Source organism: Trachemys scripta, chromosome 3 (genome assembly GCF_013100865.1).
Source record: "Trachemys scripta elegans isolate TJP31775 chromosome 3, CAS_Tse_1.0, whole genome shotgun sequence".
Taxonomy (NCBI): domain Eukaryota; kingdom Metazoa; phylum Chordata; order Testudines; family Emydidae; genus Trachemys; species Trachemys scripta.
Genome location: NC_048300.1, coordinates 78,608,824 through 78,636,350, shown reverse-complemented (window position 1 = coordinate 78,636,350; position 27,527 = coordinate 78,608,824). Strand labels below are relative to the sequence as shown.

General features: G+C 42.6%; 2 protein-coding genes across 5 annotated transcripts in view; one reads left to right on the top strand and one right to left on the bottom strand.

The window, feature by feature from the left end:
- GNPAT (glyceronephosphate O-acyltransferase) overlaps window positions 1-8,142 on the bottom strand; it is a 51,135-nt gene extending 42,993 nt beyond the window's left edge. Inside the window, exon 1 of one of the 2 annotated variants that reach the window (XM_034765156.1) lies at window positions 7,944-8,142. In XM_034765156.1, coding sequence (XP_034621047.1) covers window positions 7,944-7,988 — 45 coding nt within the window. In that variant the 5' untranslated portion in view covers window positions 7,989-8,142. The remainder of the gene's footprint in view (window positions 1-7,943) is intronic. The other variant, XM_034765155.1, reaches the window with a different exon arrangement.
- Window positions 8,076-22,750, top strand: C3H1orf131 (chromosome 3 C1orf131 homolog). 3 transcript variants are annotated; one of them, XM_034765158.1, is made up of 7 exons: window positions 8,076-8,181; window positions 9,309-9,661; window positions 16,034-16,090; window positions 17,525-17,620; window positions 18,215-18,301; window positions 20,267-20,319; window positions 21,542-22,750. In XM_034765158.1, exons 1-7 carry the CDS (start codon window positions 8,145-8,147, stop codon window positions 21,669-21,671), a joined length of 813 nt encoding a protein of 270 aa, XP_034621049.1. In that variant the 5' UTR covers window positions 8,076-8,144; the 3' UTR covers window positions 21,672-22,750. The 3 variants fall into 3 exon arrangements, with proteins under 3 accessions (XP_034621049.1, XP_034621048.1, XP_034621050.1); XM_034765157.1 differs by lacking the exon at window positions 8,076-8,181 and adding an exon at window positions 8,189-8,356; XM_034765159.1 differs by lacking the exon at window positions 8,076-8,181 and adding an exon at window positions 8,225-8,356 and having other exon boundaries at window positions 9,304-9,661; window positions 21,542-22,749.
- Window positions 22,751-27,527: the final 4,777 nt, after the last annotated feature.

Sequence of the window (27,527 nt, the reverse complement as noted above, 5' to 3'; positions counted from 1 at the left end):
TCTTCCTCCCCCCCAGTGTAGACCAGCCCTAAGAACATATGTGCTATGACTGGTATTAGCGTGTGTAGTGTGTCAGCTGTTGCCACTGATCTCTCTACATCAATCCTCCTGCTCAAAAATAAAGCAGGAAAAGAAGAATCTATAAAAGGGGCTCCAAGACCTAAAATGAGAACAGCAGGGGGTGAGGAGGGGAGAGGATAGGGCATAGCATAGTGCTAGTTCATATATTAAATATATGTAAAATGACAAAATATATTGGTACATAAATATAAGTTAAAGTGAAGTGTGGCAGCAACACTCAGAAACTCTCCACAGTGCTGTGGAGTGGCCTGGCCAAGAGGGGAACCACAGGGGTGAGAAAATCTTCACTTGTTCTTGAACTCAGAGCCAGGAAGCAACAGCAGGTGCTCGGGCATATCGGAAGAGGGAGTCTCCATGAGCACAAAGAGCAGTGAAAGGGCTTTTGTTGCTGTTATAGATGGCCAGGAGATGGGAGAGAAGGGGCCAATCTTCAATTCCCAGGATGCTTGCATGGGGACTTTTCCTGGGAGTGGGGAAGGGCAGTCTTCACTTCACATGCCAAACTCTGATGGTACCAGGGAGTGCTAGGCACAGATGATACAGAGAAATCTGCACTCGGAGGGACCATCCTTGGGGCCAGGAGAAAACTCCCATCTTTTCCATAAAGCCAGAGAGCAGCTGCTGAGTGCCTGTGAGGGTCTCCCTCCCAATAGCCTGGGAGGTGAGAAGCAGCTGCAGGAGCCAAACAGGTGCAGAAGATTCTCTGAATCCTGCCACAGGCCTAGATGGCTGAGGATTGATTACAGTGGGAGTCAAGTGAGAAGCAATGGGAGGCTGGGGAGGTTCCCCTTTACTCTTCTTCGGGACTAGAAGAGATGAGGAGCTCACTTTCTCTCCTTTCCCTGACTGCATTTGTTTTAGTCCAGATGGTGCTTCATGCTCATTCACAGCACTACAGCATAGTCCTCACCAGCTGCGAGCTTCAGGTCCACACCTACTTCTGTAATTCACACACAAAAAACTTCACTAACAGGGATTTAAGGTCTTAGGCCTTTAGTACTGTCCTGTGCTCCTCCTATACACAGCCACCCAGTCTTGGCTCCAACTTCTTTGATCCCTTCCTTAAGGAGCTCATCAGGGCAAACTCAGTACCTTACCTCCCTCAGCATCTACCAACCAGCAGCAATACATCCCAGACCAATAGTCTGCACACAGCATGGTGATAGTCCATGGAACTGTATGACTAAGATTGCTGATTTGGAGTTGTGGTGGGCACAGTGTAAGTGGTAGGTTTGTATATTGAGGGCTATGGTACTGTTATATTCTTAGTTCCTACTGCTGTGTCCATAAGGGCCAAGTTAGGGTTGTGCTGTTGGGGTGTGCACTTCCTGGTTTTCTAATGTCTGAGTTTTGGGAACTCTTACACTCTGTCAGGGCATGAGGAACAAAAGGCAAGTGCTGAGCGCCTACAAGCTCAACTTCATGTTAAGGAGTGTGTGTGTGTGTGTGTGTACACATTCCTTGTTTTTTTTCAGAAATTAGGAGCAGTGAGGAGGCCACAATTAAGTAGGGGCAACTGCAGTATTAGTAACTCTTCTGAGTTTATCACAAGTAACACTATTCGGTGTCTCTCAAAGCCACAGCTTCTGGATTCATGTGGTTATGTCAGAAGCTCAGCTTTCATTTTTTAAAACGTTAGTTTCTAGCACTAATGTTGACAGAGAAAGACCTTGAAAATGTCAATGCTAAAGGCTCCAAAAGCAGAAGATAAATGAAAAGAATCCAAATGGTTTCACTTTTGGGCTCATGATTTTTAAGCCACTCGTGATTTTTGGACATTTGACTCATGAAATTTGAACACCTGGGTTTGGAAATACTGCAATAGGAGAACAGAAGAATGGCGATACTGGTCCACATAGCCCAGTATCCTGTCTCTGACAGTGGCCAGTCCCACAAGCTTTAGAGGGAATGAACAGGGCAATTTTGAATGCTCCATCCCTGATCCAGTCCCAGCTTCTGATAGCTGGAGGTTTAGGGATTCCTGGAGCATGAGGCTACATCCCTGACCATCTTGACTAACAGCCATTGATAGACCTATCCTCCATGAACTTATTCTTTTTTTAATCCAGTTATAGTTTTGGCCTTCACAATATCCCCTGGCAATGAGTTCCACAGGTTGACTGTGCATTGTGTGGAGAAGTACTTCCTTATGTTTGCTGCCTATTAATTTCATCGGGTACCTCAAGTTCTTGTGTTATGTGAAGGGGTAATTAATGCTACCCTATTCACTTTCTCCACACCATTCATGATTTTATAGACCTGTATCAGATCCTCCCCCTAGTGATCTCTTTTCTAAGCTGAACAGGCCCTGTCTTTTTAGCCTCTCGCTGTACTGGAGCTGTTCCATCCCCCTAATCAGGAGGAAGGTGCTATAAGGAGATTACCTGGGCACTTCTTACAGTCCCTCAGATACCACTGAGGAAATGTCCCTGCGAGGTAAGGGGAAAGCAGATGAGAAACCTCCATTTCAGTGACAAGAAACTGGACAAAAGGGTGACTGGGAAGAATCTCATCAAAGGATTAGAAGCAAGAAGGAGGGACCCTGCATTTGCTAAGAAGGGTAACAACAACTGAGCTGAAAAAGGAAAGGGAAACAGGAGCAGATGGCAGTGCAGAGCAAAGGAAGTGGATGGGCAGAGCAATCCTTGGTGAAGCTGAAGTCAAGCGAGTGGCTGTTTGGGAAAATGGAGATCCAGACCTGAAAGTCTAGCAAGAAAGTGAGGAGAGGAAGGAGGCTAAGGGGCAGAAGGGATGTCAACTTGGAAACTAAAGTTACTGAAGATGAGGGTGGAGGATTGCAATGATAAATCACTGCAGCACAAAGGGGAGAGCCTCTCTCTGTGCCAATGTGGAGCCCTACTGATGATAGTGGGACTACACATGGGCATAAGAATACACGGATCAAGTTAGTCATCACAGATTCAAGAAGCCATTCTGCTTTGAGGTTGAGTTCCAATCTCCTTTCTAGATTCCACACATGCACACATCTTTCAGCTGTTCCTACATTTCTCAAACAAATTCCTGTTAGTCTGAAGTTCATGATTCTGTGTGTTGGGAGGAAGAGAAGAGATGGAGTAGATTTTTAAAATGTTGAACAAATTTTGCTGTTATTTGAATGGAGAACAGTTTATCCATATGTTCTAAATAATAAAAAATTGCATTAATTTAGGTACCTCAAAAATTGGCTGATGCTAGAAATGTCAAACTCTGCTTGTTTTGTAGAATCCTCACTAGGAAAGGGGGAACAAAAAGCAAGTTTTACAATAAACAGTTTTACGATAAAAAATGCTAAAGCAGGGAATTTTACACATGTGTAACTGCCCTGGAGAAGCAGGGCAGATTCCGCAGTTAAAAGAAATACTGCTTAACTGATCCACTTAGAATCACCCTAGTACTGCTATCCCACTAGACAGGCACAAGGTGTCTAAGGGTATGTCTACACTACGAAATTGGGTTGAATTTATAGAAGCCGGTTTTATAGAAATCGGTTGTATACAGCCGATTGTGTGTGTCCCCACATAAAATGCTCTAAGTGCATGAAGTCGACGGACCTCGTCCTCAGTACCGAGGCTAGCGTCAACTTCCGGAGTGTTGCACTGTGGGTAGCTATCCCACAGTTCCCGCAGTCTCCGCCGCCCATTGGAATTCTGGGTTGAGATCCCAATGCCTGAATGATGCAAAACAGTGTCGCGGGGGGTTCTGGGTACATGTCGTCAGGCACCTCCCCCTCCGTCAGAGCAACGGCAGACAATCGATTTGCGCCTTGCAATAAAGTCATTGTTACTTCACATTCAGGCATTCTTTATTAATTTATCACACAACTAGGGGGATAATTGCCAAGGTAGCCCGGGATGGGTGGGGGAGGAGGGAAGGAAAAGGACACACTGCAGTTTAAAACTTTAACTCTTATTGAAGGCCAGCCTTCTGATGCTCGGGCAATCATCTGGGGTGGAGTGACTGGGTGGCCGGAGGCCCCCCCCACCGTGTTCTTGGGCATCTGGGTGAGGAGGCTATGGAACTTGGGGAGGACTGTTGGTTACACAGGGGCTGTAGCGGCGGTCTCGGCTCCTGCTGCCTTTCCTGCAGCTCAACCATTCGCTGGAGCATATCAGTTTGATGCTCCAGCAGCCGGAGCATTGACTCTTGCCTTCTGTCTGCAAGCTGACGCCACCTATCATCTTCAGCCCGCAACTTGCTCTGTTCATCCCGCGATTCAGCCTGCCACCTCTCCTCTCATTCATATTGTGCTTTTCTGAAGTCTGACATTGACTGCCTCCACGCATTCTGCTGTGCTCTTTCAGTGTGGGAGGACATCTGGAGCTCCGTGAACACATCGTCCCGCGTCCTCCGTTTTCTCTTTCTAATCTTCACTAGCCTCTGTGAAGGAGAAACATTTGCAGCTGGTGGAGGAGAAGGGAGAGGTGGTTAAAAAAAAAAAAAAAGACATTTTAGAGAACAATGGGTACACTTTTTCACGTTAAATTTTGCTGTTCACATTACACAGCACATGTGCTTTCGTTACAAGGTCGCATTTTTCCTCTTATAGTGAGGGCCTGCCGGTTTCGTGTAAGCGATCACTCACGCAGTGCCAGGCAACAGATTTCGGCTTGCAGGCAGCCATGGTAAGCCACAGTCTTTTGGCTTTTTTAACCTTCTTAACATGTGGGAATGGTTTCAAACAGCAGTGCCCTCATTTCCCATATCAAGCATGAATTGGGTTGGCCATTTAAAATGGGTTTGCAAAGGAAAAGGAGGGGCTGCGGTTTCCGGGTTAACATGCAGCACAAACCCAACTAATTCCTCTCCCCCACCACACCCAATTCTCTGTGTGGATCTCTTCACCCCTCCCCCCACCACATGGCTAACAGCGGGGAACATTTCTGTTCAGCCGAGCAGGAACGGTCACCTCTGAATGTCCCCTTAATAAAATCGCCCCATTTCAACCAGGTGACCGTGAATGATATCACTCTCCTGAGGATAACAAAGAGCGATAAGGAATGGATGTTGTCTGCATGCCAGCAAACACCGGGACCATACGCTACAAAGCTTTGTTATGCAATGATTCCAGACTACGTGCTACTGGCCTGGCGTGGTAAAGTGTCCTACCATGGCGGACGGGATAAGGCAGCCCTCCCCAGAAACCTTTTGCAAAGGCTTAGGGAGTACATGAAGGAGAGCTTTCTGGAGATGTCCCTGGAGGATTTCCGCTCCATCCCCATACATGTTAACAGACTTTTCCAGTAGCTGTACTGGCCGCGATTGCCAGGGCAAATTAATCATTAATCATTAAACACGCTTGCTTTTAAACCATGTGTAATATTTACAAAGGTACACTCACCAGAGGTCCCCTGTGTCCCCTCAGGGTCTGGGAGCACGCCTTGGATGAGTTCGGGGGTTACTGGTTCCAGATCCAGGGTGATAAACATATCCTGGCTGTTGGAGAAACCGGTTTCTCAGCTCACAGCAGCAAGCAAGCAATCTACATTACCTCCATCCTCATCTTCCTCATATCCCAAACCCTTTTTCCTGTGTGTTTCTCCAGTGAGGGAGGCATAGCACACGGTTGGGGTAGTGGTGGCTGCACCCCCTAGAATGGCATGCAGCTCCGCGTAGAAGCGGCAAGTTTGCGGCTCTGCCCCGGACCTTCCGTTTGCTTCTCTGGCTTTGTAGTAGGCTTGCCGTAGCTCCTTAATTTTCACGCGGCACTGCTGTGCGTCCCTGTTATGGCCTCTGTCCTTCATGGTCTTGGAGACCTTTTCTAATATTTTGCCATTTCGTTTACTGCTTCGGAGTTCAGCTAGCATTGATTCATCTCCCCATATGGCGAGCAGATCCCGTACCTCCCGTTCGGTCCATGCTGGAGCTCTTTTGCGATCCTGGGACTCCATCACGGTTACCTGTGCTGATGAGCTCTGCGTGGTCACCTGTGCTCTCCATGCTGAGCAAACAGGAAATGAAATTCAAACGTTTGCGGGCTTTTCCTGTCTACCTGGTCAGTGCATCTGAGTTGAGAGTGGTGTCCAGAGCGGTCACAATGAAGCACTGTGGGATAGCTCCCGGAGACCAATAACGTCGAATTCCGTCCACACTACCCCAATTCCGACCCGCTAAGGCCGATTTTATCGCTAATCCCCTCGTTGGAGGTGGAGTAAAGAAACAGGTTTAAAGGGCCCTTTAAGTCGAAAGAAAGGGCTTCGTCGTGTGCACGTGTCCAGGCTTAATTCGATTTAGTGCTGCTAAAGTCGACCTAAAGTCGTAGTGTAGACCAGGCCTAATACATTCTGGGCCTGATCCAAAGCCCAGTAAAATCAATGAGAGTCTTCCAGTGGGCATGAATCAGATCCTTTGACAACAAAGACATCTTTAAAGTAGTTTTGGTGTCCCATTTCCCCCCCCCCGCCCCATTCTCCTTCAAACAGACAAGATTAAGTGCAAAGACTAGCATTACTGTAATATTAGATTGAGTGTTTGACTTCTCAAAAAGTCAGGACATTACAAAAGCTAGAGTTGCAATCATAACATCTTGTACATATCACAATATTGATTAAACAAACACTAATACTGCAGGCTTCCATTTAAAAAGGAGGTGTTTGTATATCTGCAATAGAAACCTTTTTGTTGGTGATAGAGAATGTCATTACAATTTCATTCCAAATACTTTTCTTAAAAAAAGAATTTTTTTTTGATGGAAAATAAGTCTCTTGTAAAGGGTATGGAACTGAAATAAGTAACCACCTTCAGATTTAGGAGCCTATAGGGATGTAGTTGATGGTTTCTGGACAGAACCCATACAGCAGAATCACAAATTTAGTGAATGTTAATTAACATTTAGATGATAGTAAATTAGTGTTAATTATTGTCAATGTAAACAGCAATCATACTTCCAAATCTCTTTCTTGTTTGGACCTATTTTCTAGTGTGTGGGTGGTCAGATTAGCCTATAACAACATACAGCCATCTTCATACCAGTACCATGTCTTGTCATTTATAAGGGTGCATTTATTACCTCATCCCAAAGTATTTTCCCCCTAGGCTATTAATTGTAAGATGCTATAGTTACATTTTATGGGTTTTAGTTGTACTAGACATTTATATTCTGTTTGGGAAGCTGAGGCAGAGAGAAAAACCTATAGTGACTAAAAGGGACAGGGGGAAAGATTTCAAACAATCCTGAATGAGAATGTCAAACCAGAATGAGAAAGCAAGTCTCACTGAAACACACAAGCAAAACCATTAGAACAGAAGGCAGGAGGTTGCATTCAATAGTAAGATGGGGGATGAGGGGGAAGGGGTAGGAAGAGAAGAGGACGACTAATTTCCTGCCTCAAAAAAAAACCCTCTCCACCTTTCGTAGTGGGAGGACCAGATGAAAGAGTTTATAATACACAGCAAAATCCTGCCCGCTCCAGGACAGAGAGCGGCTCCAGCTCCCCACTCTGCTGCACCCGAGGGCTGGCAAACATGACCACGGTGGGTGCAACCACCCTCTACCAGAGGGGAACTGGCCGCGCACTGCGGGCTGGTAGCGGGCACAGCACCGCGGCTGAGGAGCCAAAGGGGAGCGCGGCCATTTGGCTCGGAATCGTTAGGGTTCAGAGTGAACGGTGGCGAAAGAGCCCCCTCGCGTGCGCTCTGCGCGGCGTCTCCGGAGCAGTTCAACTCGCCCCAGAGTCCGCGAACCGAACCGGACCGGGCCAGCACAGCCCCACCGCGCCAGGCGGCCTCGCAGCGCCCCCTTCCGTTCCCCGGGGTAGGAGACCTGATACCCGCCTCCCAAGCGGCTGTCGGCGGCGCCCCGGAGCCGGGTGGCTTCCCCCAGAGGCGCGGGGAAGGGGCGGGCAGCCCGCGCCCCCGGCACTTACCGAGTACATGGGGGCCCAGAGCCGGGAGCGCCCCGCCGCCGCCATCCTGCCCGCGCTACTGCCGGGCTGAGCCCGCCCCGCTTTATCGGCCTCCGCCTCCACCTGGAGCGCCCATTCCCCCGCCTGCCTGCCTGCCTGCCTCGCTCTGTCTAGCGGGCGGCTCCGAGCGGGGGAGGGGAGAAGCGACCTGTGGGTGCCGCCATGTTGGATACGACGGCGGCCGCATGTGGCCAAAACCGTGCGTGCGTTCGTTCGTTCATTCTTTCGTGCAGCTGCTGGGTCGGGGGAGAACGTGGCCCCGGGGATGAAGCGGAGCCCGGGCGGGTGCGAGCAGGAGGAGGCGGAGGCGGAGACGGAGGCGGCTGCGCGTTGCTGCCTGCTGGACGCGGTGCTCAGCTCCCTGTATGATCTCGGTGGGTGAGAGGGGGAGCCGCGTGTGTAGGGCCGGGCGTTACCATCCCCTAGGCAGGGCTCGGGGCTGCTCGCTCCGGGGGCCCATTGCAGACCCTGTGCCCCTTGTGGGAGGGGGCAGTGCAGCTCCTGCAGTTCTAGTGACCCCAGAAAGTTTGCCCGTAAGTCGTTCATCCCCTTCCCCTAGAGACCCGTAGTCTTCCCCCGAGCCGTGTTTAGGTAGCAGTCGATTCCTCCCCAGATCAGGAGCTCAGTCTCTCCTTTGACTGTAAATTTCATAGGCTCCTCAAAATAGGTGTATTACCTCCTTCCCCAGCCCGGTATCTCTGCTTAGCATTTAGACTTTACTAGGCTAGCAGTCCTTTACTATGTGTCCATCATGTGCCCATCATCACTGTGGCACATAGACACCCTGTGGTCCCTTGTGCAAGTAAACCTGCCTGTTGATTGGGGCTATACCAGTGGCTCTCAACCTTTCCAGACTACCGTATATGCCTTTTGGGGATCTGATTTGTAGTGGGTACCCCAAGTGTCCCCTCACTTAAAAACTACTTGCTTACAAAATCAGACATAAAATACAAAAGGGTCACAGCACAGTATTACTGAAAAAATGCTTATTTTCCCATTTTTACCATATAATTATAAAGTAAATCAACTGGAATGTAAATATTGTACTTACATTTCAGTATAAACAAGTCAATTTTTAGTTTGTACTGACTTCACTACTGCTTTTTATGTAGCCTGTTGTAAAACTAGGCAAATATCTAGATGAATTGATGTAACCCTGGAAGATCTCTGCCTACCCCCAGGGGCACGTATACCCCTGGTTGCGAACCACTGGGCTATACAAAAGAGAGTGAAACATTGTGAGGGGAAAACAAACACTAAATGTCTTAAAGTCTGATTATTGGGTACATGAGAAAAGAAAGCTGAAATGTTTGTTTTGAAGCACAGGAGAAGAGCCGTTAGTTAAAAATGAAAAGAAAAAGATCCAAAAGAAAAATGTGGAGAACAAGATGGGGTCAGAACCGTCCAGAACAGTAATGGAAGATAGAGATGCATGCCCTGATTCAGCAATCTCAGGCAAAAGGAAAAGTGCTTCCAGTTTCTTTGAAAAACTGAAAAATGAGATGCATCATGACTCTGTTGATTCAAAACGAGCCACCCCAGAAACCAGGGCTTCTAATGCTGTGTCACCTGAATCTACGCAACAGGGAAAGACAACAGAGGTGGAAGTTGTGACATTTCGTGGTCGGAATAAAAAGAAGAAACCTAAAGTGGAACTCACTCAGGACAGTGTTTCAAAGGTAATGAATGGGTCATTCATTCAGATCAAAGGAGGTGGGCCAGGGCTCTGAGGTGGTACAGAGTATTCTCTCTTTCATGTACTTGGTTGTCTGGTGTTGTTCACATGCTCAGGGTGGAACTGATTGCCATAGGTAGAGTCAGGAAGGAATTTCCCCCCAGGTCACATTGGCAATGACCTGGGCGGGGAGGGTTTCTCCTTCCTCTGCAGCATGAGGTCTGGGTCACTTGGTTCATCTGGGTACATCTCAGTTAATCAATTTCCTGCCATGTCAGGAGCCTCCTGCAGTGGTGCACCTCATTCGCTCCTACTAGTCTCTGCCTGTCAGATAATAGTTTAGTCTCCTGAGGAGTATAATACCTTTGTCTAATTTCAGTGATTGGGTTTAGTGTGCGGGTGCTGGGTGATGTTGGTGACTGTGGTATACAGGAGATCAGAGTAGATGATCTGGTGGTCCCTTCTGGCCTTAAATTGTACGACTTTCTGAAGTCTTGAAACAGCAGAGACTATACTAGGCCAAATCCCTCCCTGGCAAACTCCATTGACATAAAATTAGATGAATTTGATGTTTTTTGACATAAAAAATTGCCAGTATTTTTAGACTATGTTTTGTCCATTATTTATATTATAATAACACAGTAGGCTAGGCTTTTTTCTTGCACATTGCTGACAGTGGCTACTTCTTAACATGCCACAAATTTGGTATTTGTTGCTGTAGTACATTATAAACATATTTCCTTACAAATGTAAGATTTTCGTCCATATTTGCTTTGATATTCAAATTTGTAATGTAGTGATTTCAATTCCTCAGTTAAATCTATTAACTAAGAATTGCTTGAACGGAAGGTGCATTAAGGATGAGATTTTCATAGCCCTCTAGAAGACTAAAAGGGCAACAAAAATGATTGAGGAGAGATTAATAAGACTGGCACTTTTCAGCTTGGAAAAGAGACAACTAAGGGGGGATATGATAGAGGTCTATTAAATTATGACTGATGTGGAGAAAGTAAATAAGAAAATGTTATTTATTCCTTCTCATAACACAAGAACTAGGGGTCACCAAATGAAATTAATAAGCAGCAGGTTTAAAACAAACAAAAAGAAGTATTTTTTCACATAACACACAGGAAACCTATGGAACACCTTGCCTTGCCAGAGGATGTTGTGAAGGCCAAGAATATAACAGAGTTCAAAAAAGAACTAGAGAAGTTCATGGAGGATTGGTCCATCAATGGCTATTAGCTATTGGGCAGGGATGGTGTATCTAGCCTCTTTGCCAGAAGCTGGGAATGGGCAAGAGGGGATGGATCACTTGATGATTACCTGTTCTGTTCATTCTCTCTGAAGCACCTGGTATTGGCCACTGTCAGAAGATAGGATATTGGACTAGATGGACCTTTGGTCTGACCCAGTATGGCTGTTCTTATGTTTTTATGTTCAATGTCTAGTTTTTGTTAAAGTTAAAAGGAACTGGACATCCAAACCCCTTAAATGGCTCTGAAAATACCACCATAGAAGTACAAGGTATTATTATTAATCTGTTGTCTGTCCGGGCAGTGAGCTTATCTTGTAATTTGCCACTGTGAATCATCAGTCAGACACACACAGACATGCTCTCTATGCCTTCAAGTGTGCTTTTAGTAGGGCTGCCAATTAATCGGAGTTAACTCACGCGATTAACTCAAAAAAATTAATCGTGATTAATTGCCGTTTTAATCACAGTGTTAAACAATAGAATAAAGAATACCAATTGAAATTTATTAAATATTTTGGATGTTTTTCTACATTTTCATATATATTGTATTCTGTATTATAATTGAAATCAAAGTGTATATTATTTTTGATTATAAACATTTGCACTGTAAAAATGATAAACAAAAGAAAGTACTTTTCAGTTCACCACATACAAGTACTGTAGTGCAATCTCTTTATCATGAAAGTGCAACTTACAAATGTAGATTTTTGTTGTTGCATAACTGCACTCAGAAACAAAACAATGTAAAACTTTAGAACCTAGGTGTCCATTCAGTCTACTTCTTGTTCAGCCAATCACTGAGACAAACAAGTTTGTTTACATTTGCAGGAGATAATGCTGCCCACTTCTAGTTTACAATATCACCAGAGAGTGAGAACGGGCATTTGCATGGCACTTTTGTAACTGGCATTGTAAGGTATTTACATGCCAGATATGCTAAACATTCATATGCCCCTTTATGCTTTGGCCACCATTCCAGAAGACATGCTTCCATGCTGATGATGATTGTTAAAAAAATAATGTGTTAATTAAATTTGTGACTGAACTCTTTGGGGGAGAATTGTATGTCCCCTGCTCTATTTTACCCACATTCTGCGATATATTTCATGTTATAGCAGTCTCGGAAGATGACCCAGCACATGTTCGTTTTAAGAACACTTTCACTTCAGATTTGACAGAACACAAAGAAGGTACCAATTTGAGATTTCTAAAGATAGCTCAGCACTCGACCCAAGGTTTAAGAATCCAAAGTGCCTTCCAAAATCTGAGAGGGACGAAGTGTGGAGCATGTTTTCAGAAGTCTTAAAAGAGCAACACTCCGATGCGGAAACTACTGAACCCGAACCACCAAAAAAGAAAATCAACCATCTGCTGGTGGCATCTGACTCAGATGATGAAAATGAACATGCATCGATCCGCACTGCTTTGGATTATTATTGAGCAGAACTTGTCATCAGCACGGACGCACGTATTCTTGAATGGTGGTTGAAGCGTTAAGGGACATGTGAATCTTTAGCGTATCTGGCATATAAATATCTTACAACGCCGGCTACAACAGTGCCATGTGAACACCCGTTCTCACTTTCAGGTGACATTGTAAACAAGAAGCAGGCAGTATTATCTCCTGCAAATGTAAACAAACTTGTTCGTCTGAGCGATTGGCTGAACAAGAAGTAGGACTGAGTGGATTTGCAAGCTCTAAAATTTTACATTGTTTTATTTTTGAATTTTTTTTTTGTACATAATTCTACATTTGTAAGTTCAACTTTCATGATAAAGAGATTGAACTACAGTACTTGTATTAGGTGAATTGAAAAATACTATTTCTTTTTTTATAGAGCAAATACTTGCAATCAAAAATAAATAGGCAGTGAGCACTGTACACTGTGTTCTGTATTGTAATTGAAATCAATATATTGATTGAAAATGCAGAGAACATCCAAAAATATTTAAATAAATGGTATTCTATTATTAAACAGTGCGATTAATCACAATTAATTTTTTTAATCGCTTGACAACCCTAGTTTTTAGTTTTGTGTGGAAAAAATATGGTTACTTCTAAGACCCCAGTTCTGCAAAGATTTATGCATGTGCTTAACTTTATGAATAGTTCCATTGTTTTCAATGGGACAACTCATAATAGTGAAGTTAAGCACATGTGTGTCTGTAGGATTGAGGTTCATTTTCCCAGTTTAAGGGAGATGTTTAAATAGATTTATTCAAATTTATAATGCTGGTGGAATACTTCAGGCACTTTGCACAGACTAACAATATTTACAACAAAATTTAAATAATAATCAATGTATAGAACTTACAGTGCTACAGTAAAAACAAGCCTGCCAAGTGATAGATAAAACAGTGAGTCATACCCCTTGTATTCCCAGCCCTCTTATACAAATAGCATGAGTTAAGCTTTTATAAGCGCCTTGTTCAGTAGAAATGTTTGTTGCTTCAGTTCAGAAGTAAAGCTTTGCATATTCTTCAACAAGCAACGGCAAAGATGGGTCTAGTGTCCTAAAGACAAAAGTCTGTCTCTCAGACTCTATGTACATGTTTTGTGTTGTCACTGAGCCACCAACTGGCTCTGCACTGATCTTGTGAGGTGGGATAGAAATGACATCCATAAGGATTCTTCCTCTTCTCTGGAATCACAATCTTCTACAGTCAGTGCTGTGTTTGCTCATATACAAGTTTGGAGAATCAGATAGCTCAGGGAATTGAGGATGAGAAAATGGAGCCTTTTAGGTTGTTGGCTTAAATCCAGACCTGGTCTGCAGTTGTCTGGTGGTCTCAGTCCATTTCTTAATGGTATTCAGATCCCAAAAGTCACCATCCTAACTGGCCCACTTGTTGACAGAGTGAGCAGAGACAAGGATTGACAGAGCCTGGCAACTGAACTACCTCCCATGCCTAGAAGAGGTTCCCTTCAGTTATTAATTAGTTACAGAGTTTTGGGGTAGCTTATGTGTGTATTTCAAAAATAGTGTTTATTGCCATAATCTCTAAGGTCCTGATGCTAAATTGAGCTTTGCCTGGGTGGACCCCTGTGCCCGCATGGAGTTCCACTGCCCGAAGCAGGGCTCTGCGCAGGTCCAGGGTTCTGCTGAGGTGGAGCTCGTTGTTGGACTTGGACCAAAGTCATGAACAGCTCGTGAGAGCTGCAAACCATTGTCCATTTTACAATGGGTTCTGCTGTTCATCCCTCTGTTTCTAGGAATCTCTTTACATTGTTTTCCCCCCTCCCCAACACACTCTTCTCCCTCTTCTTCGTGTTTATGGTTTTTCGCTTATGGAAGGTTTTCGTAAATAGCATGTTACAGAGTGCTTGTCATTTCCAGAACAATCAGATGGTTGAGTTGTGACGTTTCATATCTGAATTTTGCCAAAGTTTAGGGGTATTTGGGTTTGATGTGTTGAGTTAACTTGATACAGAGAGGAGCTGTGGCATGAAATTCAGGTTTGAGACGAAAGGGAGTTAAAACTCTGGGGAGAAGGTGGGCAGGAGAAGAATCCTTTTGCATTTAGACGGTAAAAGTTGAGTGGACACAACAGTGAAATGGTCTGAATTTTCCAATCCAGAGTGCCGCCACACTGCATCAGCCTGCTTAGGAGCTGGCTGAGTATTGGCCTAGAGAGGTTCTGCAGTTTGATGTGACTGCTCCCTGATTGCCAAACTCAAAAATTAAAAGGAGGAAAAAAAAAAAAAAAAAAGACAAACTGAAATAACTGCATGAGATTTATTACCAATCTGAAGTGCACAGAGAAACTTTCAGGGTCCAACATGAATGCATTACACACCTTTGCAAGTAGCACTGTATCCTGAAAAGAGCGGAAATCTTACATGAAAATAGCCTGTGTAGAGACAGTTGATGCTGTTCTCAATTTGTCAATTCGTGCTGCTTCGTACCCTGCCATGACATCTCCTTCCTCCAGCAACTGAACCATCTCAGAGTTGTGGGATTTTTGGTTAAGTCTGCAACTGTAGAACCTCAGGCAACACAGCCTTCCAGTCACAGCTGAGGCATGTTGGCAGGGTAATGTGAAGAAGCATTCATTGCTGCTGCCTCTGCTGTGCCAGTTCTTTGGTTAAACCAAGTTATTCACTTTCCGGGACTGTCCACCCAAACTCCTTTCACGAGCATGAACTTTACCTTTTGAGGAAAAAAAAAAAAATCACACAAAGCCGAGCAGATACAGAGCTCTGAAATGATCTAAGCTTTGGGTGCATGAGTTGCTTAGCAGAAAAGATGTAGTTTGTATTGTTCTCATTGTGGGCAACTAATAGTAGATTTCTTTATTTTATTTTTTTTAAATAGTGCTTTTATTGGCCTGCCATTGTTGACTGTGCTCCTGCATAAGATTTTTCTCTTGTATCCATCATTTAAGATGGCTATATACATTAATATATTTGTTTGTGCAAACAACTATAAATTGAGCATTGTCCTGCATATTACCACAAGTTGTCAGGCAGATACTGGTACCACTGTTCCCTCGAGGGATACACAGTTTTTCCATGGCTGATGTACAGTTTGTTTTGACCATTCTGTGTGTCCCATATTTAATGTGTGAAATAAGTGATTTCAAGCTTGTATCCTCTTCTTATTCTTTCTTTGTAATCTTATTACAAATTAGTAATAGAAGTATGTAAGGTAAAGATGTATTTTGCCGGCAGTATTTTTTTTCTTTCTGACAAACTGCAAATTAAATTTGAACTTTTAAAGCAAGTCTCCATTGCAATTGTTATGCAGAATGTGGCCAGCATATTTTTAAACGGTGAGTAATTGTGGAATACCAGTGTCCACACAAGATGAATAGAGTCTGCTTTTAGATTATTTTTCTTGTGTGATATTCACAGTGGTAAAAGACTATCAAACAGGAACACACACACAGGATAAAGACATATGCATTTTTAGATTTCATACTCTGGACACTACACAAATTCCATATAAAAGTCTAAAATGTCTACGTATTGTAACAGACACACAAGAGGTTCCTACTGAAAGGCTCTATACTCTTTCTAGCATTTTATTGCCATTCAAATACCTCTCGCCATTGGCACACATTTTACATCGCTGCTAGTTGTCAGATTTAAATGGAAACATTTTCTTTTCTTTATAGACAAAGATGGCTATTCCAGAGAAAAATGTGGATGGACAAGAATTTAATTTAGAAAAAGTAAGTTACTCTGGCTTATCTAATCATACATACAATATGATGGGAGCTAATTTAGCTACAACAAGTCAGGAAAAAGATCTTGGAGTCATCGTGGATAGTTCTCTGAAGATGTCCGCACAGTGTGCAGAGGTGGTCAAAAAAGCAAAAAGGATGTTAGGGATCATTAAAAAGGGGATAGAGAATAAGACTGAGAATATATTATTGCCCTTATATAAATCGATGGTACGCCCCCATCTCGAATACTGCGTAAAGATGTGGTCTCCTCATCTAAAAAAAGATCTACTGGCACTAGAAAAGGTTCAGAAAAGGGCAACTAAAATGATTAGGGGTTTGGAACGGGTCCCATATGAGGAGAGATTAAAGAGGCTAGGACTCTTCAGCTTGGAAAAGAGGAGACTAAAGGGGGATAAGATAGAGGTATATAAAATCATGAGTGATGTGGAGAAAGTGGATAAGGAAAAGTTATTTACTTATTCCCATAATACAAGAACTAGGAGTCACTAAATGAAATTAATAGGCAATTAATGTAAAACAAATACAAGGAAGTTCTTCTTCATGCAGTGCACAGTCAACTTGTGGAACTCCTTACCTGAGGAGGTTGTGAAGGCTAGGACTATAACAGCGTTTAAAAGAGAACTGGATAAATTCATGGTGGTTAATCCATTAATGGCTATTAGCCAGGATGGGTAAGGAATGGTGTCCCTAGCCTCTGTTTGTCAGAGGATGGAGATGGATGGCAGGAGAGAGATCACTTGATCATTGCCTGTTGATACACTCCCTCTGGGGCACCTGGCATTGGCCACTGTCGGTAGACAGGAGACTGGGCTAGATGGACCTTATGTCTGACCTGGTACGGCCGTTCTTATGTTATGTTAATGAATGCTTTGTGTGTGTGTGTTTGATTGGGAAAGTTAAAGTCAAGACCAATTTGGAATGTTCTTAGATAAGTTTATCTTTTGCAAACAGAGCATTCCAGAATATATTGTTTGGTGCAGGCGTGTCAGAGGACTGCTAGAGCTGTTGTGTAGGGCAACCTTTGAAGATAAATGTATCACTGTTGTTCCATGTCCTCTTCTTTCTAATGTATTGGTAGCCAATAACGAATGGTCACTGGCTCACTCTGTGTGAGCTTCTTATAGCTCCTCTCCCTCTATTTGTTCTTTAGTTTATATTATTAAACTAAAATAAAAAATGTGTATTTATTAATTTCTCCTCTGCATGTGTACCCAGAGACTGGGTGGGAAAAAATAAACAGGTAATGATAGGTGTTCCACAGTAGTACCACATTTGATTAGTCTTATTTTATAACATGTTGATTTGCCAAACATTTGTTAAGCATTCTCTGGAATAGATTTCTTTTGTGGCGTGCCAACCATTGTTTTGTGATAGCTCATACCTTCTCTGAAATGGTTTCAAATTTCTGTAACGTTTTAGGCCCGTCTGGAAGTACACAGGTTTGGAATCACTGGATATGAAAAGAAAGAACAGCGGATATTGGAACAAGAACGTGCCATCATGCTGGGAGCCAAGGTATATAAAGATGGCACAAAATGTTGGTTTTTGTCACTTTCTAAAACACTTTTTTTTTTAATCGCACCCCTGCTTTTGTATACGTTCGGACAGTCTATGGATGATGGGAAGAATTAGTAGGTGTATGACATCAGAAATGCCCAGAAAGTGAAAATATGATTGAGAGGGAAAGTGATTTCTATTGAGGCCATTTGAAATTTAGTTTGTGAATTTTGTGGGTTTTTTTTAACCCTTACTTAACTTGTTTTTCTCCCAGTGTTTCAGTTAAGGCCTGAGGGAGCTTTCCATCTACATTTCCGAGTGGTCCAAGAAACCACCACCAAAAAAGGAAAGAAAATAACAGGCAGAAATCCTTTTTCTTTTAGGGTTTGTTTGATTTTGGGAGTTCTTTTATTGGGGAGGAGTGTGTGGAAACCTTTTAGACTTTCTTAATAAGCCCCCCGTGTCCACTCCCCAAAAAGTACACAAACCTATTTATTCTGTTTCCCTTTGTAGGCCCTCATGGAAGCTGATGCTGTGTAGAAGCATGTAGATTTTTAGAATATGTTTGAATCTTTCTTGTAATGATAGCTTTACTCATCTGTTTTACTGCAGCCTCCCAAAAAGGAATATTTGAACTACAAGATTTATCAACAGAAAATTAAAGAGAAGAAAACAGTGAAGAAAGAAGATCATAGTATGGTTTGTATGCAATGTTTCCTATAAAATAACAAGGGGCAGGTCGCAACTAGCCCAGTAGCTTAATGGGATAATGACCAAGGTTTCATTACCAGTTCCAGTCTCTTATTACTTGGGCTGGCTCTCTGCCTTGAAGATGGAAGGATATTGTTCCAGTCAGCTGCAACTCGTTAGATTGTACTGTGGTATTGATCTTCTACAGAGTGTCCCATCCTGTCAGAAGACAGCAGCCGTTATATCTAGCCTCAAGAGTGGGGGTTGTAGAGAATTCTAACAGGAATAGAGGGGCTGTCACATGCTCCCTGTCCCATAGATCTCACCTCTCTCCGCCTACTCCCCCTAAGGTTTTGTGGCAGGGCTGAGAGATCCACTGAGGTTTGTAGTAAGCTTTACAGAGATTATACAGTAACTCCTCACTTAAAGTCGTCCCGGTTAACGTTGTTTCGTTGTTATGTTGCTGATCAATTAGAGAACATGCTTGTTCAAAGTTGTGCAATGCTCCCTTATGTTGTTTGGCAGCTGCCTGCTTTGTCCACGGCTTGCAGAAAGAGCAGCCCATTGGAGCTAGCTGGTGGGTGGTTGGAACCAGGGTGGACCAGCAGCCCCCCTATCAGCTCCCCTAAGTTCCCTGTGCGGCAGCCGACCAGCAGGCTATCAATTGCTGGGCAGTTCAGCTGTCCCTCCCCCCACTGCCATGTGCTGCTCCTGCCCTCTGCCTTGGAGCTGCTCCCGGGAGCCTCCCGCTTGCAGTGCGAGGGGGGGCGGGGGAGGGAGAGGGGTGCTAATGTCAGGGTGTCCCCCTCTTCCCCCACTCCTTTACCCCATCAGGCCATTTCCACAGAGTGGGGTGGGGGGGACAAGACAGGGCTCAGGACAGAGGGAGCTTGCTGGCAGCAGCTGCTGTCTCAACTTGCTGATCTACTTAAAAAGGCAATGTACTTAAAGTGGGGTCAGCGTACTTAAAGGGGCAATGCGCATCTCTCTCTCTCTCTCACACAGGGTGTGTGTCTCTGTCTGCCATGCTGTCTCCCCTCCCTCCATTTGTGCTGCCTTGTAAAGTGTGAGGCTACATTAACAACAATGGGTTAAGCCTTGAGAGCTCAGCCGAGTACTAGTTCATCATTTAGCAGTAAGGCATTCCCTGGGAAATATCCCACCCTCTGACTTTACCACCTCAACCAAGCTTCACAATCATCATTGCTGTGTACAGTATTAAATTGTTTATTTAAAACTAATTTCCCTGGAACCTAACTCCCCCATTTGCATTAATTCTTATTTGGGAAATTGGATTCGCTTAACATTGTTTCACTTAAAGTCACATTTTTCAGGAAGATAACTACAGCATTAAGCAGGAGTTACTGTATTTGTAAATTCCAAAAGGTATGGGAGGACTTCTTGGTAACTCAGTGGAGCTGCCGTTGATGCCGATCAAATCTTTTTCCTTGGTCTTTCCAAGGTCTTTCCAAAACTGCCTTGTCCATCTGTGGAATTGTGAAACAGATCGCCATATTAGGAGGGGAGCCTAGAGTTTATTACTCCACTTACTCCCATGAGTTATTTGTCCTGATTCTAGCAGGGCTGTTCCCATCAGTGAGGATTGTTCACATGGTTATGGAGGATGCAGATTTAGGATAATATATTTGGTTTAATTTCCCACCCGCCAGCCCCACTCTTAAAGTTGACAAACTGTTTAAATCAAACTAGCAGTATCGCTTTCACCTTTCAAAAGAAACAGAATTAACTTTAGTGGATTTTTACTGCACGTTGCCTAATTACATTTGGCCAGATCCTCAGCAGATGCAAATCTGCATAGCACCATCAAGGATCCAGCCCATTATTTAAGCCACCATGAAACAGTCCGCTCCCTAGACACACAATATGCAGGAGCCTTTATGTTCTGGACTGCTGTTTAGGCAGGAGTGTCTGTTCGTTTTCCACTGAAATATTTATCTTTAAATCTGATATCAGGAATATAAATCTGATGCTATCAAGAAAAAGAAGAAAAAGGGTCAGGAGCAGAGGTGAGATATTTTAACTAAGTATTGATAACAAACTTGCTTTTGCTTAAGCTTTCCTGGTGAATTGCCTGTAATTAAAAATGCAGTCTTATGGAAAAGCTGTGCATATCAAAATGGAGTGTATTTTTCATATACATTGTAGAAACTCTTCACTGCAACTTTGTGATCTTGTTTTGTCTAACCTTTTAAACTTGCTAATTTAAGCATTCTCAATTAAACTGCCTTAGTTCTGCCCTGACTTGTCAAAAGGTTTTGAAATAATGGTCTGAGAGTAAGGTGAGGCACTTGATGTGAAATCTAGTGCCTTCCACCCCCATCTTACAAAACAGGGCATTGTTTTTGTCCCTGAGGAAATTTTAAAAACCACATGACATGCTCAGAAGGTGTAATTGCATTTTTAATTACAGTGTAGTTGGTTCACTGGAACTATTTCTGTATTTCTCTGAGAGCCTTTATGCTTTCTGATTTTATTTATACAAATATCTGTGTGTGGTTAGTTGTTAAGACAAAATTTAATCAAATGCATAAGTGTTTGCAGGATTGGGCTATATATTTGTAAAACTTTTCAAAACATATTCATGGCATAACTAGGGCCATAAAATAAGGAAAAAGTACATGGAAAAAGGCTACCTTTGACCTAAATGAAATAATGTACTCTAATATTTTTCTTATTTTTGTATATATTCTTCTAGGGGTGGTTGATTTAAAATTATAACTGACTTTAGGGAAGGGCTAACCTAATTTTAATTTTATTTTTAAAATTTGTATCATATTTTTGGAGTTTGTGTCAATTTAAAATTTGTGTTTATTTAATGTATTAGATGCAATGGCCTGTAGCTAAGACTCTATATTAATAAACTTCAAACTACTACTATTGCATAATTATAGGTTATGAAACAGGTGTATTTTCACCTTAAATGTAGCATTTTTTGCAGATATTTTGGGTGCTTTGGATGCAGGGCCGGCTCCAGGCACCAGCCCAGCAAGCAGGTGCTTGGGGCGGCCCCTGGAAGTGGGCGGCACATCCGGCTCTTCAGCGGTGGGTCCCTCAGTCTGTGTCAGAGGGACCGGCCACCGAAGAATGAAGCGGCGGCGGTAGCGTTCCCAATTGCGATCGCGGCTTTTTTTTTTTTTTTTTGCTTGAGGCGACAAAAACTATGGAGCCGGCCCTGTTTGGATGATGACTTTTCTTTATCCTAATTTTATTTTATTTTTTTAAACCTAGGAAATCCAAAAAGAAAAAATCAGCAGTCAGTGTTTTGCCAACAGGACAAGTTGGAAAATTTACAAATGGGACATTGATTCTTAGCGGTAGTGACCTAAAGAAAATTAAATCATCAAAAGCAGTTAAATGAAGTTGTTACACCACATCAAAACAGAAAGTGAAAAATGAGCTAGAATTAATTTCCTAACTGAAAAATGTCTACATAGCCAGTGTTTCTTTGCTGTATTTTAATACCTGTTGCAATACCTTGGGGTTTTTTTTAACCTCAACATCACCGAGTTTCCACTCTGGGGAGACCATAAAATACATTGTTACATCATAAATTCTGAGTAAGAAAAAATAAGTTATTTTTTCCTAATGACAAGTAACCTAAATAAACTATTACTTTCATTGGCTAACAAAGGTATTGTACTTTATTCATCTGAGAACTGTTCACTTTGCAAGCTGAAAATTACTTGGGTGTTGTCTCAATGCAAAATGTTTGTTTGTTTGTTTGGGTTTTTTTTAACTGAAGCAAAAAGGTTTAGCTGTTTATGAGTATGAGGACAGTGAGGAAATAGCCCAAGCTTTCCTATTTAAAAATAACATTCTTTGGATGTTTGCGCTTTTTTTTTAAACAGCTCTTGCACTGAAATACAACCATAGGTGGGCAACTCAAGTTTAGCGGGGAGAATAACCCTCACTGTGGAGTCCATGCTTCTGAATGTCCTGGTGACAATTGGCAGGCAGTTGGCCCAGTAATGAGAGTTCAGAAAGCACACTTCATACATGCACAGCACCAGGGATGGATTAAGGCAATTACAGGCCATGTGGAAGGCATGACAGAGCCCTCCAGCTTGGCTCTTCTCTCCTCACAGAGAAGCAGGGGCATCAGCATGGGATTCCCTTCTCCCCAGGAGTGGCGTTGTATGTTGTCCTCTCTTCAGCAGAGGCAGCAGGGGTTCACCCACTTCTACCTCCCCAGCGAAAGGACAGCAGCCGGGGCTCTCCAGTACTTCATCCCAACAGCCAGGGCATATTTATTAAGGGGTTGTCCTCTGTGGGGGTGGTGTTGGGACAGTCCCCCACAGTAGGGTCTTGGCATTAATGCCCCATTGAAATGCAAGGGGCAGTTCATACCTCTTGTAGCTACTGCTTAGGGTTCTCAACTAACTCAGGCAAACATAAGAATGGCCATACTGGGTCAGACCAAAGGTCTATCTGGCCTAGTATCCTGTCTTCCAAAGTGGCCAATGCCCCTGTGCTTCAGAGGGAATGAACAGAACAGGTAATCAAGTGATCCATCCCCTGTCGTCCATTCCCAGCTTCTGGCAAACAGAGGCTAGGGACACCATCCTTGCCCATCCTGGCTAATAGCCACTGATGAACCCATCCTCCATGAATTTATCTAGTTCTTTTTTGAAACCCTGTTCTAGTCTTGGTCTTCACAACATCCTCTGGCAAAGAGTTCCACAGATTGACTGTGCGTTGTGTGAAAAGCATCACTGCATTAATTACTCTGTTCATGTTTTCAGGGGCTGTTTTGCAACCCTAAGGGCTAGAAACTTTTTATTTTATTTTAAAATGAGAGTTCCGATCCTAACAATCGCCTGACTCCTGTGGTGGGGGTCACAGGCACATGCCCTGCGCGGTCCTTGAGCTGTGGTTTGTTTAGCCACTTTCACCACCGTTCTAAACAAAGACTAAATTGCATATCTGTTTGGGCTAATGGGTATGCAGAATAGTTTCTGCATATTGAGCATTGTCCACTGAGCTTGGTAGAAAATGTTAAATTGACATTATATGCTCAGAGATGAGTTCACTGCAGAGCCAAGTGCTCGTGTTTCAAAATGGGTTAAGGCAGCAGTTGAGTTTCGCCTCCCTGCTATGTTATAACTTGAATTTTCACACTCACTGCCAACCCCTCTAGCCCACTTCTTCTCTGCTCCACCTTTGAGTTAAGGTAGCTCAAGCTTTTTTCCTTGGCTTCAGTTGCTTAGATCCCTTGAACTTTATGGGTGCTCAGACCCTAGTGAGCTTAGGAAGCTTATGGGGATGTAGCCACCTTAAAACTTATGCAGGAGCAAAGCTTCAGTCATACGGCGCTCCTAATCTTTGCAGAACTAGAGCGCAAACCTTGTGGGATCTGTTAAGGAGCTGAGCAGCACTGGATGCAACTTTTTTCTTTATATAATCCCTCTCCTCCCTACAAAAAAAACCCTAGAAAATGAAGGGCCAAAACCAACAATGTTATAGTTGCTCATAAAAGCCTTACACTCCGGAAATGCAAAAGGCTGAACACACAAGCCTAATTCTTCCTCTTGTATTATGACTGAAAAATCTCCTATGCTCATACTGTTTGTCAGTATAACATTTCAACAGCAACTCTTAAGGTAGTTATATTACACATATGAAGAACTCCGTGTTTCTGGTTAAATATGTAGCTTTAATTGCTGTTAAGTAAAAATGGTAAAACTTATGTAATGAGCAATGCCATTGAGTAAACGTTGCTGTGAAACCTTAACTTTTTTATGTATTTCATATTGTATTGAGAAAACGTAACTAATGCATGGACACAAGGGGGAAGTGGGTAGTTGCATGTTCATCCTGTACTTTGTATGTAATGTTGTAGCTGTGTCGGTCTTAAGATATTAGAGAGACAAGGTGGGTAAGGTAATACATTTTATTGGACCAACTTCTGTTGGTGAGAGAGAGAAGCTTCCGAGCTACACAGAGCACTTCTTGGCTTGAAGAAAAGCTCTGTGTAAACTCAAAAGCTTGTGTCTCTCGCCAACAGACGCTGGTCCAATAAAAGATATTACCTCACCTGTCCTGTACTTTGTCATAGGCTGACGTGAATGTTTCACTGTGCAACTTGAACAGTGCATTTATTGTTTTGTCTTTGATTTCCTATATGGCTGTAACTTTCAAACTGTGTGTATGATAGGGGGTGCGGTAGGCTCTTGCAATGGAACAGCAATCGAGACAGTGTTGGTGGTAGAAAACACAATGAAATGTGAGAGGTGTACAACCAGTACTGACTGGACTAGCAGCAAAAGAAAGCTGATGACCTACTTTATTCTGCCTTCTTCCTGGGTAAGGGAGGGGGAATCTCTACATCCTGCTGGAATTGAGAGGTTCCCTTTCCTTAACTGCTCTTCCTTCTAGCCCTCACATCCTAACCACAAGCTTTCTGACAATCCCCAGAAAGGCTGCAGCTGTCACTACTGCGTCTTCCCTCTTCCAACACCTGTTTCTTCCCCACCCACCTTTTACCAACCTGTGGAGTCAGGGAGTGGGGCATCAAACCTAGGTCTCCTGCAGAACGCTACCCTGACACCATGATTCCCCCTGCCTTTATGCTTGAGTCCGGCCACCATCTCCCGACAAGGTGTTCCCACTCTAGCTCGCTGCTTAATAATATTAATAACTGTGGAAGCCTCACAAGGAATGTAAGGTACTTCCCTTCCCCTAGGGGGTGAGTTCACTGCCTCCATAGCATTTCTCAGTCCCTTGCTAGCCTGAATATGCAGTTTCATGTACTTTATATGTGGCTGTATGCAATGTGACTTCAGTAGAGCCCAAAGGTATTAAGAACATAAGAATGGCCATATTGGGTCAGATCAAAGGTCCATCTAGCCCAGTATCCTGTCTTCAGACAGTGATCAATGCCAGGTCAGAGGGAATGAACAGAACAGGTAATCATCAAATGATCCATCCCCTGTCACTCATTCCCAGCTTCTGGCAATCAGGTCATCTACTTTCATAGTATTACAATTACTATTGTACCCTGCCTATTTCAGTAATTTATTTGAGAAATGCTGGAGCGTAGGAAACCATTCAAAAGTCTCTCAGCCATAGATTGAGCTAAATAACATGTTAGAATACACTTCACAAATGCTCAATGCACACCATACAAAATATACGGCTGATTGGAGGATTCATTCCCTGCCTTGGAAGTTAAGTAGTGTTCTAAACCAGAAAATGAATAATTGTGTGAAGAAGGTGAATTTCCTCAGCTTTCCCCTGCCATTAAATCAGCAGGTTATTCTGCTAACTTTACCAAATTGTTGGTTGCATTGTATGAGTGCAACTTGAACTTTATAACAGCCATTTATCGGTAATAGTAAACCAGGCACCATCAATGAATTTGTTGGCAGTGTATTAAGAATTTATTTAAAATCTGTAAAACAGCATAAACTCATAGGTCAGGTTTTCCAAAAAGGATATTAATACACAGTCAGATTTGGACCAAAAGACAAAAAAAGTTTTGTTTCCAATTAAAAACATACAAACTTTTGCTACAGATACAAAATTATAAAAAGTTTATTTTTTTCCTCTTGATCTGGTGATGTACATATACAGAAGTAATGTATATTCCACCAGCTCCAACTGATGGAAACTATGGGAAATTATGAAAGTAAAAATGTCATGGTTAGGAAGAAATCAGGAAACAAGTTTTGTCTTTTATTTAACCAGATGTGAACACTTATTTTGTTTCTTTGTACTTTTTTTTGCCAACATTTAAATTGTCTTTCATGCTTCATATCACAATTGGAGAAAAAACAGCAGTTCTACCTCATGCATTAATTCTGACATTTCATCACATTGTGTCTCCTCGCTGTGCTTCATTCATTAATTAGAAAGCTTGATATTTTTATTGACAGCATTTATGCAATGGTGTATTGGGTTAACATCATGATTGCTGTATTGAGAGAATGAAGTCTGGACCCCTAAATGTTCACATACCAATCAACTATATAAACTTGGAGATTCTCCAAGTGGCATGGAATTTAGTTTTGCATCTTGTTCTACTTGGATTTGCTTGCAGCATAGCTGTCAGATGAGCTCATTTGACCCAGAAATGCTACTGAACACCCGTTTCAGTAAAAAACGCATCCATTTTCTATATTGTGCAAGGATGCAGAAGTCCTGGAACATCTATTCTCTGTGGTTTGCATGGGCTTCTGCACCTAAGAAGCCTGTATGCATTTTAAATGGATTTGTGCTTGAAGTTCCCATTCTGTTTCACGTGGACATCCAGCATTACTGATCAGAGGAATCCCAAACAAATGCTGTCAATAAAAATGAGAAACAGCTCATTTCCTTTAAAACAAAACAAAAAGACAGAGAATCTTATTTTCAGGGACCAGTGAGGTCTTTTACATGTGAACATACCATTTTGTAATGTTTGATATATTACTTTTAAGCTGCTGAAGGACTCACTGAGCTTGTAATCTCTCTTCCATCGATAAGCTGGCCAAAATGTTTTATTATTACTCTACAACAAGGTTAATGCTCTGCTTTGCTATTAAAAAAGACCTTGCAAAGGTGGCAAAGCCTGAGATTAGGCCTAACTGTTTCGCTTTATTAACTATCTGTTTTGGAATGCAGGATTCCAGTACTTTTCAGCATCTTACCTTCTCATGGGACCAGGTTGATAAAGCAGAGCTGTAGTCTGGTAAACACCCCTAGATCATAATCTCAGACACAGTGCTTTGCATTTGTTGGTGGTGGATTAGCCTTGATTTTATCTCTTTAACCTAGTTTATTCAATAATCTCCATATTAAAGTAAGAAGGCAAAAAAACTGTATATCACATTTCTTCTTGCTCTAGAACATCTAAGAAACTAGGGTATCCAGTGCTCTTTGCCATCTTTTTAAATTATATTTAAAAAAAAAAAAACAACAAAACAAACAAACCCCACAACACCTACAGAACAACAACAGATTACCAGCCAAAAACCAATTACAGCAATACATTACAATGTTCTTATTTACAATATGATGGAATATTATGTATATAATAAATTACATTAATACTTTTCCTCTTAAATTCTGATATATGTAATCTCATGAATTTTTTTCCTTCAGTCCAATATAAGTATATTTGTCCTCTATAGCTCTCTTTAATTATATAGGCTATAATGGGAGACGACACTGGTTTCACCTGTCTTTTCTAAATTTAAGAAGCCAAATTGCACTACAAATTCTGGATAAATCACAG

Excerpts from the sequence above, each read along its gene's own strand:
- C3H1orf131 (XM_034765157.1), top strand. The coding sequence starts at position 8,248 with ATGAAGCGGAGCCCGGGCGGGTGCGAGCAGGAGGAGGCGGAGGCGGAG. Across the intron at positions 8,357-9,308 it reads CAGCTCCCTGTATGATCTCG|GAGAAGAGCCGTTAGTTAAA; the intron begins GTGGGTGAGAGG and ends TTTGAAGCACAG. Across the intron at positions 20,320-21,541 it reads AAAAAGGGTCAGGAGCAGAG|GAAATCCAAAAAGAAAAAAT; the intron begins GTGAGATATTTT and ends TTTTAAACCTAG.